The sequence below is a fragment of the Thalassophryne amazonica genome, chromosome 10, assembly GCF_902500255.1.
Source record: "Thalassophryne amazonica chromosome 10, fThaAma1.1, whole genome shotgun sequence".
In the NCBI taxonomy this organism is placed as follows: Eukaryota; Metazoa; Chordata; class Actinopteri; order Batrachoidiformes; family Batrachoididae; genus Thalassophryne; species Thalassophryne amazonica.
Window position 1 is genome coordinate 66,223,754 of NC_047112.1, and position 17,817 is coordinate 66,241,570.

Below are 17,817 nucleotides of genomic sequence, written 5' to 3' on the forward strand. Positions count from 1 at the left end.
AAAAATAAAGACAAACATAAAACAAAACTTAAGAGAAAAACCCACCACAACAAAAAACAACCCCCCCTCTCCCTCCGGAACTTCCCTTATCAAAGTCCGCGAACATACACTTAACTAACGCTGCCCAAGGCATCCCAGCCCCTCCCCCCACATATGTGTGAGTTGGTAACAGGTTATTATCTAACAAAATAATATTACACATCCCAACCTATAGTAACTTTGGCTACAACAAAGAGCGTTGTATTTATCAGAACAACAATTGACAAACAACCCTCCCAAAAAAACATTTTCTCTCACCTCTAGAAGCCCTCATCCCGTCACAATAACAAACCTTAATGGCAGAAGTGCCCATCAAAAAGTCAGAGTCTACACAGTAGTGTGTCTTCACAGAGTCCATGTGTCACCGCGAGCTGGGAATACCTCAGTCGAGTGAATGGATAAACGACATGGCCTTATGGTCTTCGAAACGCCTGGGTCCCTGCGCTGTCTTCACAACGAGCATAGCTGGGTAGATCAATGCAAAAGGAATGTTCTTGTCATGCAGGAGCTTCTTGCAGTCCTTGAACTTAGCCCGTTTTTCGTTCAGCATCTTGGAATAATCCGGGAAGACCATAATGCGTTGGCCTCCCTAAGTTACACTCCCCTTCTTTCATGCAGCTTCAACGATGCGCTCCCGATCCTTAAGTCTCAGAAATCTAGCTATTATCGCTCTGGAGCGAGTGGACTGCTCACCATTCTGGCTTCTGGGCATAGCTACAAGTCTGTATGCTCTTTCCACTTCCAAACCCTTGACAAAGCTGATATCAAATAGCGACGGAATAATCCCCTCCAGGAAAGAGACCGCGTCGTTGTTCTCACAGGATTCCGGGAAGCCAACGAAATGTAAATTACATCTGCGTTCGTGATTTTCGACCTCATCCAGCTTCTCCCTGAGCACCTCGACCTCCCTGCTGGTAGCTGGGGGATTAGTCTCCAGCCTCTCCTGTGCGTCCTCCAGAAATCCCAGGCGACTCTCCACATTGCTAATACGGTTACCAATGTCAGCAAGCTTACTCTCTGTAGCACTTGTTGTAACACGAATCTCCTCAAGTTTCTTATCATGACTGTCCGACTTCTCCAGTATGAGTGCAGCGAGTTTAGCGAGCTCCCGTGCTACCTCACCAGGGACGCCAGCGCGTGTACCTCCTCCACCACAGAGCTTGGTGGAGAAAGAGTAGGCCTTTGATTAGCCTTAGCATTACTTGACTCGCACCGGCAAACTCTGAGCTTTTACCGCTCCCGATTCCCGTAGTCATAGTCGGTTTAGTTGCACTTCTCGTATTGTTTGGCATGTTAGCAACAAAATGAGAGTATTACTGCGTAGTTATGATCGCTCCTTGTTGAGCTGAAATATAAAAAGGTGCGGAGGGGACGCCGATCGTTCTCAAGCAGCCATATTTGCCAAGCGCGTCACATATTCTAAAGTCAGTTTTAAGCAGAAACGAGGCAATAATCGGTGAGTCGCTACTGAGGTTTTGAAATGATGTAAGTGCAGTGAAAGCAGAAGCAGCAGCTCATCTGGCTGTGGCGCTCTGATCACTTCATCTTTTATTATGAAATAATGCTGAATTTATGTGGAAATGATTGTAACTGTACTAAATAAAGACAAAACTTCCTCAGATTTACTGTAGTAATAGGGTATAAACTAAAGTTTATATGAAGATAAAACACCTGTTGGTACGGTGCAATACCAGCTATAAAGACAGAGGACACAAATTCTGACAGGCCGACAGATGGTGGCTGCCAGTAAAGTATCCCCTATGCAACTCCACTAAATAAAGACAAAACTTCCTCAAATTTACTGTAGTAATTGTGTATGAGCTAAGGTATATATGAATATAAAACACCTGATGGTAGGGTGCAATACCAGCTATAAAGATAGGAGACAAATTCTGGCAGGCCGACAGATTCAACATGAAAAAGACCATCAAAATTACAGATTATTTTTTTTCAATTACAGGTTTAAAATGTAAAATGTACATAAATATGTATGCGTAAAACCATTTACATATTCATTGTAATTCTGACAGAATTCCCCTGGCAACCACAGCTGACAGAATTTTTCTGTAAAAACTAGATTTTTTTTCTTTTTACAGTGTAAAAGCTGAATTTTATTTATTGTAAACCAAAACAACCCATCACCCACATCACATTTGTCTGCTTATCTTTTATTTAAAACAGAAAAAGTCACAGACAAGTACAAGAGTGAACAGGTTATAACTTCATATTTTAATCTCGAATGAACTAACTAAACTGAAGAAAGTGAAAATCATTGGATTATCTTTACAGTAGTGCGGTCATAAACGTCTTACAGCGTTTTCTTTTTTAAATAAACGTATTACAGCGTTTTCTTTTTTAAATGAATGTCTTACAGCGTGTTTTTTAAATAAACGTCTTACGGCGTGTTGTTGGACACCCTTTGTGCACTGTGCGTGTAATCGACATGAAGATACACATGCATTAAACATCGTCAAAAGATTACGAAACATATTTTTAATGTCATGTACTGAATGAATGCTTGGTCTTGTTGGATTTGTGAAAATCTACTGAATCTACTGGTACCTTGTTTCCCATGTAACAATAAGAAATATACTCAAAACCTGGATTAATCTTTTTAGTCACATAGCACTACTATTATTCTGAACACTACTGTACAACATGACAGGAAAAAGTGAGGAGATAGATAATGAGACAAAGGCTGAAGTGAGAACAGACAAAGGCAGTGACAAGAACAAATCCCCTTCATTTATGGTCATAACAGTCCCTAGTTGCACAAGCATTTCACAATTTATATCTCTATTACATGCAGTATTTTATGATGGCACAATCACATTATAACACAAGTATATTATTAATGTTTTAAATGAACATATAGTCAAAAATTTCAAGATGCACATAGAATCTTTATTATTTAACATACTTGGCCAGCAGATGTCACCACATTTAATTGTACCAAATGCTTCAAAAACACTGAACCATGTCAACACAATTGCTTCATATTGATTCAGTGGTTCAAAATGCTTTGGTTTCTCCGTCACTAATAATTAGCAATAAAAAGCATCAGCGACCACTAATTATTATGGCATGTGCATGGATAGACTTGCAATCATGAATACTTGCTAACCAGGATGTTAAATAACGTGTGACAAGTCCTTTAAACATGAACTTACTGAAGAAAGAAGCAGAGTAACTCGCCTGGATCTCACACAATGTCCAGTCTGACAGATACCTCATGCCTGCTTTTCTGTCAATGTTCCTGGCATCTAACTCACCAGTTTTGTCTCTTTCTATTGTCTTTCTGCAGATTTTGACTCATTTTGCTTGGCGTGATTACAAAGCAAGGTTTTGTTTTTGTTTGTTTTTTTAGGTTGACTGCTTTACAGCAATTTGAGCCCATTTACAGTGGCACTGTATGTCAGGGTTTGCCCCTGTCCAGGGCTGTGTCATGGTTTTGTCCCGTCTGCATCCGCTCCTCTGTCTTTGAACTACTGTCAGTCTGAACCTTAGCTGTTTGTTATCCTTTAGCCATATGGTGAGTTCTGTTCTAGTTTAGTCTTAGCCTTTTGTTTTCTTGTTTATCTCTCTTTGGTTCTTACATTTGTTTCCTAGTTTGATTCTTTGTGCTTTTTATGTTGGTATATTATTTGGCCTTTGGTTTTTGTTAATCTTTGTTTTCTCTGTTGGTTTTGGGTGGGGTTACTATCACTTTTTTTTTTTACTCTGCTCCTGTTTGTCACACCCACTGTCACTCTACTCTCTTGTCTCCCGTCTTCCCTTGTCTCCGTCTGACCACACCCTCTTCCTGAACATTCCCCATACCTGCCTCACATCAAGCCCTGATTACCCTCTTCATATTTAAGCCTCGTGTGTCTTGTTTCTCACTGCCAGCTCATTGTTCTTTATGTCATCATTTCAGCTCTCTTGTTTTAGCCCTGTTTGCCCAGCCATGTTCAACATTGCTTTGTTTTTTTGGATTTCGTATTTGTTTCACCCCATCAATCTCTGTATTTTGATCTTTGCTTGTTTTTGACCACACCTTTGCCAAACACCTGCCTGTTACCTCCGCCTTGCTGACTGCTTCCCTGTGTAATGAACCCTCTGTGTGTTTACCAGATAAAGCCTTTTGATTTATCCAACGTCACTGTCTATGAGTCTGACATTGGGTCCACCCACTCTATGAGCCCTGTCACCTCACACTATGACACTGTATACGCATATGATTGTCATGAATTGTTTTTTACAACATCTAACGTGCACTTTCAAAACAGACCAATTTATATCTCACACAAAACATTTTGGCAAAAATTTTGAAATGCGTAAATATGCAAAAATGCGCAATTCTCACATGCCTGTATGATAAAATTGCTTCATCTTTTCTTTTTCATTAAACTTCAAGTTACTCAGACTCAAATGCACAATTTAACAAAACCAAACCAAATGATTAAAAGTTAAGGGCCCCTTCACACATAGTACAAATAAGTACAAGTCAGGGCGACTCAGCTCGTATGAGTGAACCACGAAAACATCGCGCCAACGGGCAGACATGCACGATCCCAGTGCGACGGTTTGTGCACGCGATGGTGTCTTTCGAGCAGGAACACAGTGCGAGCAGCTGCACCACATCAAGCCGCTGATGTGGAGAATAAAATAAAAACCAGCTGTATAATTAGTGAATATCACTGGGTGATATAAATAATACATAAAAGGGGATGCAATACAGAACTCCATGGTTAAATAACCCTGGTTAAAAAAAAATGTCACTCCCAAGATTCGAACCATAAGCTCTGATTACCAGATGGAAACGTTACCACTGTGGTACCATTGCTGTCCTGTAATCAGTGAGGAAAATGCCTGAAATCAAGAAAGACATGGACGAGGTGCGTGTGTGCAGCTGCTGCAGCCCGGCACAAAGATGAAAGATGTTTTATATATTTCCATGTGAGTACAGCAGGCAGAGACACGCGCCTCACAGAGGAATCTTGTAAGTTCATGTTCTTCCAAACATGGAACAGGTTCTCAAGCTGGGATGTCCAGAAGCAGAGATCTTTACAGCCGCGGCTGTGAGCAGACACCCCCCCAACCCCCCGTCCGTTCGTGCCCAGACCAACGTGTCACTCTGTGTTATGTGGTCATTCATTTTCGTTATATGTCATGTAATTGCATATGTAGGTTTTGTCGTAATTATTTATATATCAGAATCAGAATCGCCTTTATTGTCATTGTAATTTGCATTACAATGAGATTTGAGTGCAACTCCAAAAAGGTGCTTTCTGTGGTGTGAGTAATTTTTAGCCAATATAAAAGATAGTGAAATTTAACGGTAAATTATTCAGATTATATGTACACCTAATATAAACATAAGGTAAAATAAAATAAAATAAAATGTGGACCAAGTAAAATGTAAAACAAGAATTATATACAACTGTGGAATCATATTGCACGGGAAAATTGCACATGGTTTACAGATATTGCACAAGAAACTTGAAAAGTGCGGATTAGAGTGATTTGTTATTGTTCAGTGCAGTGATTACTCTGGGGAGAAAGCTGTCCCTGAGTCTGTTTGTCCTAGTTTTGATTGACCTATACCGTCGGCCGGAGGGTAGTAGGTCAAACAGGTGGTTGCTGGGGTGGGATGTGTCTTTGCTGATGCTGGCAGCTCTGCTGAGGTAGGGAGAGCTGGCAATGTCTTCCAGGCTGGGCAGAGAGCAACCAGTGATCCCCTGGGCCGTTTTGATCACCCTCTGCAGCTCTCTCCTGTCTGCTGCTGAGCACCCCCCATACCACGCTGTGATGCAGTACGTCAGGATGGTCTCGATGGTGGCTCTGTAGAACAACACCAGCAGCTTCTCCTCCAGATTGTTTCTCCTGAGCACCCTCAGGAAGTGGAGTTGCTGCTGGGCTTTCTTCACCACCACTGTGGTGTTGGCAGTCCAGGAGAGGCTGTCAGAGAGCTGCACTACCAGGAACATTTGTGCTGTTCAGCGGCAGGTTGTTAGCTGAACACCACGCTGTCAGTTGATTGACCTCGTCTCTGTAGTCAGTCTCATCCCCCCCCCCCGAGATGAGCCCAATCACGGTGGTGTCATCCGCAAACTTTATGATGGTGTTTGTGGGATGGGTCGGAGAGCAGTCGTGCGTGTAAAGGGTGAACAGGAGGGGGCTCAGTACACAGCCTTGAGGGGAACCGGTGCTGAGTGTGATGGTGGAGGAAAGGTGGGGGCCAAGTTTCACGGACTGTGGGCAGTTTGTGAGGAAGTCCTTGATCCACTGGCAGATGGGGGGTGGAGATGCCCAGATGTGTCAGATTCTGGACCAGGATCTCTGGGATGATGTGGCTGAAGGCTGAGCTGAAGTCCAGGAAGAGCATCCTCACATAGCTCCCCTGTGGAGAGCTGTGGCGATAGTGTCCTCTGTGGAGCAGTTTGCCCTGTAGGCAAACTGGTGGAGGTCCAGAGTGAGAGGCAGACAGGTTCTGATGTGCTGAGAGACCAGTCTTTCAAAGCACTTCATGACCACAAGCGTAAGTGCAACAGGCCTGTAGTCATTTATGCTCTCCACTGCTGACTTCTTTGGGACTGGAATGATGGTGGAGGATTTGAGGCAGAGTGGAATTATGGCCTGCGACAGGGACAGGTTGAAAATGCAGGTGAAAACTCCAGCCAGTTGGTCAGCACACGCTCTGAGTACCTTTCCAGGTACACCATCGGGGCCGGCCGCCTTCCTGGGGTTCACCGCCTTCAGCACACGTCTCACTTTGTGTTCGTGAAGTGTTAGCGTGCTAATGCTGGAGGGTGGTGGGTGTGGAGTTGCTGCTGGTCTGTGTGCTTCGAAGCGGGCAAAGAAGTGGTTCAGCTCCTCTGCCAGAGAGGTGTCAGACCTAGCATTTCCTGGGTTGCTGCTTCTGTAGTTGGTTATATGATTTATTCCCTGCCACATCCTTCTGGGGTCATTTACAGCGGGTCATTTATTACTGTCCTGGCTCTGGTGTCTATGTTTGTAGTGGGTGTAATGAGTTACCATCCAGCTGTCAGTGTGTTGTGATGCGCTGACAGGGCCCTCCCCGTGCTGTGTGCGATCAGACCTCGCTGTCCAGTCCCCATGTGGTCAGAGCTGTACATACATATAAGGATTTAATGCAAGTGTGCCGCCCCTGGCACACCAGACGTGTTGGGGGCAGTGGGGAGCGGGCGACACGTGTGAGTCACATGCACCACGTGTGTGGCTTTTTGCAACTCCACACTCGTGGGGCAGTTACACAAATTTCACATCCAGCTCGACAGTGATTGTCTACTGATTGTTTCCGTAATGATAGCGCAAATGGCCACACATTTTCTAAGTGGCAAACAAGCGGTGTTAGATGTTCGTGTGTATCAGCTGGAATTTGGCCGACACCTGCTGCGAGAGGGTTCGATGGGCTCACACAGCACACACTGTCTTTCAGCTCCTGGTGTGCACAAATAGTTCTAGCTACAGGTGTACAAGGCATACGAGGCAGCTATGACTTTACACGATTTGCATACCATTCCTGCTTCGTGCGCAGTTCATGTGCAATTCAACTAAATTCACACTATGTGTGAAGGGGTCCTAAAGTGTGAAAGAAGTTTGGTAAGGTTAAGATTCAAGATTCAAACAACTTTATTGATCCCTAAAATGGCAATTCATCTTCACACCCAATTACCTCAAACAAAAATACAGCAATTAATCCACAATTATTACTAGTTGAACGTAATAATGGCACAAATCAGAATTAAAACAACCACACATATACATTTGATTTGTTTATGTATGCTAAACTTTGAAACAGTCCGTCATCCGAATTGAGACAATGAGTGTGTGGGGGCAGCAGCAGCAATTCTGCTGCGCGGCCTAGCTCGGGGGGAGTGGTAGAGCGGAGGCTGGGGTGGGGTGGGGGGGACAGAAACACAAGGGGTGGGAGGGAGAGAGGAGAGAAAAGGAGTTGCGACCACCCTCGCCGGAGTCCCAACCGAGACAGGCCATGGTTGTCATAACTATGAATGAGATGTGAAGGTTTTTTTTGTACCATAGTGATCACCACATCATTTGTGAGCACCACTGAAAAAGTAAAGGTTTAAGCATCTAAACATGAAGTTCTATGTGTTTGATCAAATGGAATGCAGCTGAATATAAACAAAAACCTCAGTATCGGTTCATCTGGTTGATAACCCACTCAACCAGTTTGCTCGGAAAATGTGGACACGGTTAATTATTCATGAATAACAACTAATATCTGATGAAGTTCTGGTCAAACCTGTAAAACCAGTAAAGGCAAAATGGTGTAGATCTCAAACTACCACTGAGCCAAACATCACCAATAAACAGAAACATTTGTCCTATCCATCCACCCGTTTTAAAAACCCACTCATTAATGGTCTGAAAACTAAGGGTCTCCGGGGGACTGGAGCCTATGCCAGTGGGGTACACCCTAGCCACCAGTCACAGGGCCTACACATAAAAATAATAATAAAAAAAAGAAATAATAAAAATGTTTTTGTAATTAGGCAGTGCAGTCTCGTTTGAGGGCAGGCGCTAAAGGGTCAAAATATGACATATATGACTAAATTTTTCTACATCCGGGGACAGCCCTCATCTGTCCCCAGCAGAAATATGGCACTTTCTCTGACAAATGACATGCAAACAACGTGAAAATGCAAAGGAAAAAGTGACTATGCGGTGGAAAGTGGACGTGTTGTGATTTGTTTATGACCAGGAGCTCAAACGTGTTGAGGCGGTTGTGCTTACTCACTGACACAACCTCTCCCATTTGCCTTGTCTTCCTTTCAGCACTGGAAAGTAAAAAAAAAAAACAACAAAAAAACAAAAACCCTGCACTTTTCGCGAATGTTTTGGTGATTACAGCCAAAAGGAAAACACTACATAATTTTTCTGTTAGAACTAACTCTGTTTGTGGAGAGAGACTAATCCCCGGGCAGAGTGTTGGTTGTGTCAGCACAAACCATTCGGAGGATGAGGGTATCAGGGGAAACCATTTTAAACCGGCACATCTTAAACCAGCAGGTCTGCTAGGTGACGCTACGTTTACCGGGCCAGGCCAAATTGTTTGTGCTGAAACTCCCACATTCTGCCCGGGGATTAGTCTCTGCCGTGTTCATGCCAGCTGTCCCTGGATGTGGTCAAATCCTGTGGTATCACGCAGGGGTTCAAATAAGACTGCACTGCACTATTGTCTGAGCTGCAAAGAAAGAAGATTTCCTGTAAATGACAGATTGCGGATATGGTCCAACCTACCACAATGTCCTCAGGGAAGAGATTGTCACTGAAAGATCCATCATCAAAGTTGACCTCATAGAACGTCTCTTTGGACAGCTGCACCACGTCACACTGGTAATAACGGCCATTCTTGTGCTTGCAGATTACCTTCTGTCCCACAGTCAGCTCGTGCATGGCAGCCTTATTACGCTGTCATAGGAGATACAGGAAAGTCCATTATGATCACGTCATATACCATCGGTGCTTCCCCTGTAGTAGCATAGGTACAGCAGCCCACCAGACCAACAAGAAGTCCTACCATGACAAATATCCATTAATTTGGAAATCAAACATTTTGGCACAACCACAGCACTTAGATTACTGCAAGACCTTTAAGCAGTGGTGGACACTGTTCAGCTAATCCGATAACCGATAATTAACGAAGCCAATGTTTTTGTTGGCGGACTGGCTTTTCAGATAAGTTTTAAAACGATCATCGGACCAATTAACTTCTGATAAATTTAGTTCCGATAACTTTTAGACTGCTAACATTTTTTTACATAGCTAGTAACGTAAACATTTATAATCCCTTTTGCTCATATCTGCTATGTATTTTGCAGCAGTGAGGTAGCTAAGAGGAGCTGAGCTCAACTCTGCCCTAGCAGAGACCAAACCATACATTGGTCCAGCCATGAGGCAGAGGTCTTGAAATAGAAAGCAGGTTTGACTTATGGTTTTTCATTTATAAATCAAATTATTCCGGATACAATAACTACATTAATCTATACTCTTAAAATGTACAAAGTGAATATATAACACACTGTCAATTTCAAAATAATGCAGTAATTCTGAAGATTTGAATATTAACACACAGATGCCCTAAGGGATTATGGGTAAACTTAGCCTCCGCTCATAGTGATTGGTGGAATAATTTATTTTATTTGTAAAAACCAACACAAGTGAATCAATGTAAAGTGTGTGTTGGTGTTTACAAATAAATGTGCTTTTGTAAAATATGTCATTTTTTTCATTTGTGTAAAAAAAGAAGGCATTTGCAAAGCCAGAAAGTCTGTTAAATTGTGATTCAGGTCGACAACCGTGTGAAATAACCGGTGTCAAAATGCACAGAACACTGCCATCTACTGGTGACCGGTTATATCACAGTGTTGTTGACCTGAATCACCTGGTTCACACGGCAGGATTTTAAAGTTATCTGTAGGTCTCCAAAACATGAGAGACCACACACGTGGAGATAAAAAAAATCATAGATCTGACAGGTTTGGCCGTACAGTGTGTGGTGTGCAGCCACACGGTAAAAACAACACACCACACACGAACAGATTTCACACACGAACATTACTAGGTCAGACAGGAAATCTCACAAAATCTCGAGATTAAACGTGACTTCAGAGTAAACAAACGGGAATAGTTTGTGGACTATTTGCAACAGAGGAAAAAACAACACAAAAAGAAAAGGTGTTCTTTAAAGGAGTGGAGACAGTGTGACCACCAGACTTTCTGGTAAGTCAGAACAGCCGTTTTGATTTTAGATTTTGCTCTGTGCGTCCATCATCTCACTGTCTGATTGGCTGCATGTCACATTCAGCAAGCTCGTTTGTGGTTGGAGGACACCACACGCTGCAATATCGGGCCAAGACTCCAACATGTTGAATATCCCCGATTTGTGATCGGAGCACCCCTGACATCCTTCCAAGCAGATCAGAGCGCTCTTAACACACCACACATGGCAGGAATATCTGATAAGATTATCTTTAGCGTGATCACGATTGTTGGGGCATCCTTAAGATTGTCGGAAGGGGAAGATCGGGTCCGATATAATTATATTGCCGTGTAAACCAGGCTTAACAAATCCATTGTTATGACGCCTCACAGAGCGACTAACCGATCTGCTCTTATGACACCTCATGGACCAACTGGTTGATGTGTTTGTATGACAGCGCACCGCAAAGTTAAAGGACCAAAATACCAACATTCTGGGCACAATGAACATGTCTTCACTATTATTTGGCTTCTTTGTGCGACTGAATTTGTTATTCAAGCATTCAAAAGGCTATTCCTATCGCCACACAACTCCAACCACACACAAGAAAGTTTGTGACAATTCTTGTTACTGAAAGAAACCACGTCTCCCTAACCGGATAGAATTGTGAGTGATGTCATCACGCATGCGCTTAGGCACCGTTTAGCTGGATTTTGAAAATCCTCCATTACAATTTACAAATTGCTTTACAAATGCCTTTTTTTAACAAATGAAATAAATGACATATTTTACAAAAGCACATTTATTCGTAAACACCAACACACGTTCCATTGACTCACTTGTGTTGTTTTTTTACATAGAATGAATTAGTCAACAAATCAGTATGAGCGGAGGCTAAGTTTACCCATAATCCCTTTGGGCATCTGTGTGTTAATGTTCAAATCTTCAGAATTAGTGCATTATTTTAAAATGAACAGATATGTGTTACATATCACTTTGTACATTTTACAACCCCAATTCCAATGAAGTTGGAACATTGTGTAAAATGTAAATAAAAACACAATACAATGATTTGCAAATCCTTTTCAACCTATATTCAATTGAATACACCACAAAAACAAGATATTTAATTCAAACTGATCAACTTTATTGTTTTTCTGCAAATATTTGCTCATGTTGAAATGGATGCTTGCAAATTCAACAAAATATTTGGGGGTCAGCCTACTTCAAGATTTAGAACAACTAAAATCTATTAATTATGACCTGTTGATTAACAGAATAAAATCAGATATTAGCAGATAGACTCTGATACCATATATGAGTACTGTGCAAAGAGTGAAAGTGATAAAAATCAATGTATTGCCGAGGATACTATACCTTTTTCAGAGTCTACCGGTGGAAGTAACAGAGAATGTGAATGGGATAAAATGATATCTAGATACATCTGGCACGGGCAGAGACCAAGGGTCAGGTACAGAACACTGCAGTTACCTAAAAATAAAGGAGGGCTTGCACTTCCTTGTTTGAAGAGCTATTATCAAGCAACACAAATAAAAATTCTATTGAATATTTACAATCCTTCCTAGTCAGCAAGATGGAAAGAAATTGAAGCCAGCACAACAGATGGAGTTCCTATTCAGGCTTTAATCGGGGATATCAACTTGAGAAAATGTATTAGAGAAGGAGCAAACCCATGGCTAGATACAGCATTGAAAATTTGGTTTGAATTGATTGAGAAAAATGACTTGAAAACACAAAGTAGATTATTAAGATGGATTGGATGTGATTCTGAATTTATTCCAAATAGAATAGATAAGAGTTTTAAAAATTGGATCACAGGTCCCACAATACGAGGTCTGTCCGTAAAGTATAGGTCCTTTTTATTTTTTTCAAAAACTATATGGATTTCATTCATATGTTTTTACGTCAGACATGCTTGAACCCTCGTGCGCATGCGTGAGTTTTTCCACGCCTGTCGGTGACGTCATTCGCCTGTGAGCACTCCTTGTGGGAGGAGTCGTCCAGCCCCTCGTCGGAATTCCTTTGTCTGAGAAGTTGCTGAGAGACTGGCGCTTTGTTTGATCAAAATTTTTTCTAAACCTGTGAGACACATCGAAGTGGACATGGTTCGAAAAATTAAGCTGGTCTTCAGTGAAAATTTTAACAGCTGATGAGAGATTTTGAGGTGATTCTGTCACTTTAAGGACTTTTCACGGTGCGAGACGTCGCGCTGCGCTCTCAGGCAGTGTCAGCCTGTTTCAAGCTTAAAACCTCCACATTTCAGGCTCTGTTGATCCAGGACGTCGTGAGAGAACAGAGAAGTTTCAGAAGAAGTCGGTTTCAGCATTTTATCCGGATATTCCACTGTTAAAGGAGATTTTTTTAATGAAAGACGTGCGGGCGGATTGCAGCGTCGGCTCGCAGCCGCCGCGACGCTCCGCCACAGGAAAAACACCTCTGTTGGAAGCCTTGAGGACAAGTTGGAACATCTCCAGCTGATAAACAATTTCTCATATACTCACTCCACTGAAAGCCATCAAAAGCCAACTGGATTTTAACAAATGGTTATCAACACGGAGGTGTTTTTCCTGTGCCGCCGCGCCGTGTCGGCTGTGTCCCGACGTGCGGACCCGTCCGCACGTCTTTCATTAAAAAAAATCTCCTTTAACAGTGGAATATCCGGATAAAATGCTGAAACCGACTTCTTCTGAAAGGTCTCTGTTCTCTCACGACGTCCTGGATCAATAGAGCCTGAAATGTGGAGGTTTTACGCTTGAAACAGGCTGATGACGCTGCCTGAGAGCGCAGCGCGACGTCTCGCACCGTGAAAAGTCCTTAAAGCGACAGAATCACCTCAAAATCTCTCATCAGGTGTTAAAATTTTCACTGAAAACCAGCTTAATTTTTCGAACCATGTCCACTTCGATGTGTCTCACAGGTTTAGAAAAAATTTTGATCAAACAAAGCGCCAGTCTCTCAGCAACTTCTCAGACAAAGGAATTCCGACGAGGGGCTGGACGACTCCTCCCACAAGGAGTGCTCACAGGCGAATGACGTCACCGACAGGCATGGAAAAACTCACGCATGCGCACGAGGGTTCAAGCATGTCTGACGTAAAAACATATGAATGAAATCCATATAGTTTTTGAAAAAAATAAAAAGGACCTATACTTTACGGACAGCCCTCGTATTTTGGGATCTTTTTTTTTTTTTTTTTTTAAAAAAGGACGTTAAAAGTTTTCAAGAGATAAAAGTCCAAATAGTCTAACAAATCAGGACCAATACAGGTATTTGCAATTAAGGCACTACTTAGAACAAATAATAAGGGGAACCATGGAGGGGAGGGGATTTGAATTCATTAAGATGTTTATTTTAGCATATGAATCAAAACTGGGAAAAAGTGTGTGTGGATGGTCACGTGTTTGTGGCCGTCACCACAATTCGGTTTTTGGGTGCTTTTAAAAAAGATTAACACTATGGTGTTCTGGATTAGGGTATGGATGCTCACTAAGTAGACAACAGACTGTTGCTGTCACTGTTTGTTCATGTGTGGTTGTTTGTCATGGTATGTCGTATGGTTGGGGCCCTGTCTCCTCGGTGTCTCACTTCGCAGTTATTGTCTTCACCACTTGTCTCTCTTTCTTGTCTGTCTGTGTTGTTTTGGTGGTCGGCCCTTCCTGATAGAAGCTGTCGGTTGGCTCTGAGTAGGATGTTGTAGGCTGATCGGGAAGGGTGGATGGGGTCACACACACACCACATTCACTCATGCGCTACACACCTTCTGTCTTGCAAGAATAAATTGCATATGCGTATTAATGTTCATAAATGGTTCTGCCAGTGTGGCATTTACCATTACTATATATGCAGACAGAGGGAAGGGAAAAAAAATTGGAAAGCTCATCTCAAAACTTTATAACGGAGTGGAGGATTAAAGGGAAATGACACGATGTATATTAAAAACAGGTGGGAGAGGGTATACAAATAATGAATGTTTATGAGTTCAATGGTACGAATATTTCATGAGGTGAAAGCTGGAACATACCATTCAACGAGGTGAAGCCGAGTAATATAACCATATCAGACAATGAATGGGAAGAAATAAATGAACTGCAATGGAGAACAACTTGTTCCTTAACATGGAGAGAACATAGGTGGTAGAACATAAGATTCTTTAAAACACCGGCACAGAAAAAATACCTGGACACAAAGTGTTGGAGATTATGTGGAGCTGACTAAGCAGATCATTTTCACATGTTTTGGGGAAGTCCCCTAATTAGAAGCTACTGGCAGAAGCAAAAGAAGAGTATGGATAAAATACTAAAGGTAGACCTTCCACATACTTTTGAGGTACTTTACCTGGGAAAAAAGGACATGAAGTTTACAAGATATGGTGATAAACATATCTACAGAATAATGCTGGTCGCAAGTAAAAAAGCAATTATCAATCAATTTAATTTATATAGCGCCAAATCACAACAAACAGTTACCCCAAGGCGCTTTATATTGTAAGGCAAGGCCATACAATAATTACGTAAAAACCCCAATGGTCAAAACGACCCCCTGTGAGCAAGCACTTTGCGACAGTGGGAAGGAAAAATTATTATTATTATGAGAAAATGGATGAAGAATGAGCCACCAAAGTTAGAGGACTGGGTTGAAGTAATGCATGATATCTATGTGATGGAAAAGCTAACATTTCTTTTGAGACTGGAGGGGGACAGATTTAAAGGACTTTGGGAAAACTGGTTAGAGTACATAAAGCCAATTAGATCTGATTTTATTTGAGGATTACAATTACAATGGGTGAAGAGTGAAGAAGAAGGAAAGTGGACAAAACCCTAGTTCATAGCTACAGAAGTTGTAAAGCCTGTTCCTTGTTACTTTAAGTTACTTTTTTCTTCTTCATGTTGGATTTTCACACTGGCAACATTGACTAAATTTTCTCTGTCATAAGTCTTATTTTATCGTATTGTTTATCAAGTCAAAAAGAGTATTTTGTTTCTGGGAGGAGGGTGGAAGGAAGGAAAAGGGAGGAGGAAGGTAGAAAAGGGGGAAAAAAATTTGGCTGTATTCTTTGTGTGTGCTATAAAGTTCAATAAAAATAAAAACTAAAAAAAGAAATGGATGCCTGCAACACATTTCAAAAAAGCTGGGACAGTGGTATATTTACCACTGTGTTACATCACCTTTCCTTCTAACAACACTCAGTAAACATTTGAGAACTGAAGACACTAATTGTTGAAGATTTGTAGGTGGAATTCTTTCCCATTCTTGCTTGATGTACGACTTCAGTTGTTCATCAGTCTGGGGTCTCCGTCGTTGTACTTTGTGCTTCATAATCCTCGACACATTTTCTATGTGCGACAGGTCTGGACTGCAGGCAGGCCAGTCTAGTACCCGCACTCTTACTACGAAGCCACGCTGTTGTAACACGTGCAGAATGTGGCTTGGCATTGTCTTGCTGAAATAAGCAGAGATGTCCCTGAAAAAGATGTTGCTTGGATGGCATGTGTTGCTCCAAAACTTGGATGTTCAGCATTGATGGTGCCATCACAGATGCGTAAGTTGCCCATGCCATGGGCACTAACACGCCCCATATCGTCACAGATGCTGGCTTTTGAACTTTGCGCTGGTAACAATCTGGATGGTCTTTTTCCTCTTTTGTCTGGAGAACATGACGTCCATGATTTTCAAAAACAATTTGAAACGTGGACTCAGACCACAGCACACTTTTCCACTTTGCGTCTGTCCATTTCAAATGAGCTCGGGCCCAGAGAAGGTGGCGGTGTTTCTGGATGTTGTTGATGGCTTTCGCTTTGCATAATAGAGTTTTAACTTGCACTTGGAGATGTAGCGACAAACTGTGTTCACTGACAATGGTTTTCTGAAGTATTTCTGAGCCCAAGCATTAAGATCCTTTACACAATGATGTCGGTTTTTAATGCAGTGCCACCTGAGGGATCGAAGACATGGGCATTCAATGTTGGTTTTCAGCCTTACCGCTTACTTGTATAAAGTTCTCCAGATTCTCTGAATCTTCTGATTATATGATAATGACTGTAGATGATGGAATCCCTAAATTCCTTGCAATTGAATGTTGCGAAATATTGTTCTTAAACTGTTGGACTATTTTTTTATGCAGTTGTTTACAAAGTGGTGATCCTCACCTCATCTTTGCTTGTGAATGGCTGAGCCTTTTGGGGATGCTCCTTTTATACTCAAGACCAGGCACCTAAGTGGCTCTACTCTACTCTTTTCTACTCTCCTATTTTACTCTCAATTTTTCTTTTTTGTTTTTTCCTTTTCCTTTTTGTTCTTTGAGCATTCATCAACTTTCCCAGTCTTTTGCTGCCCCTGTCCCAGCTTTACAGGCATCCATTTCAAAATGAGAATCGCCTTTATTGTCATTGTAATTTGCATTGCAACGAGATTTGAGTCCAACTCCAAAAGGTGCTTTCTGTGGTGCGAGTAATTTTTAGCCAAATAAGAGATAATAAAATTTAACAAATTATTCAGAGTATATGTACAACTAAACTAATTAACGAACTAACTAACTAACTAAACATAAAATAAAATAAGAAAAAATGTAGACAGAGTAAAATGTAAAACGAGAATTATATACAACTGTGGAATCATATTGCATGGGAATATTGCAGCACATGGTTTACAGATATTGCACAAGAAACTTGAAAAGTGCAGATTAGAGTGGTTTGTTATTGTTCAGTGCAGTGATTGCTCTGGGGAGAAAGCTGTCTCTGAGTCTGTTTGTCCTAGTTTTGATTGACCTATACCGTCGGCCGGAGGGTAGTAGGTCAAACAGGTGGTTGCTCTGGTGGGATGTGTCTTTGCTGATGCTGGCAGCTCTGCTGAGGTAGCGAGAGCTGGCAATGTCTTCCAGGCTGCTGGCAAATGAGCAAATATTTGCACAAAAAACAAAAAAGTCTATCAGTTTGAACATTAAATATCTTGTCTTTGTGGTGTATTCATTTGAATATAGGTTGAAGAGAATAAGCGAAGTGTGCATCGCATCTGCGCATGCGTGGGTTAAA

General features: G+C 41.8%; 1 protein-coding gene across 4 annotated transcripts in view; it reads right to left on the minus strand.

Moving 5' to 3' along the window:
* Window positions 1-17,817, minus strand: part of LOC117518909 (lysine-specific demethylase 4A-like) — a 279,463-nt gene that overhangs the window by 46,897 nt on the left and 214,749 nt on the right. For all 4 annotated transcript variants that reach the window (XM_034180171.1, XM_034180169.1, XM_034180170.1 and 1 more), the window contains one exon: window positions 9,307-9,477. In XM_034180171.1, coding sequence (XP_034036062.1) covers window positions 9,307-9,477 — 171 coding nt within the window. The remainder of the gene's footprint in view (window positions 1-9,306; window positions 9,478-17,817) is intronic.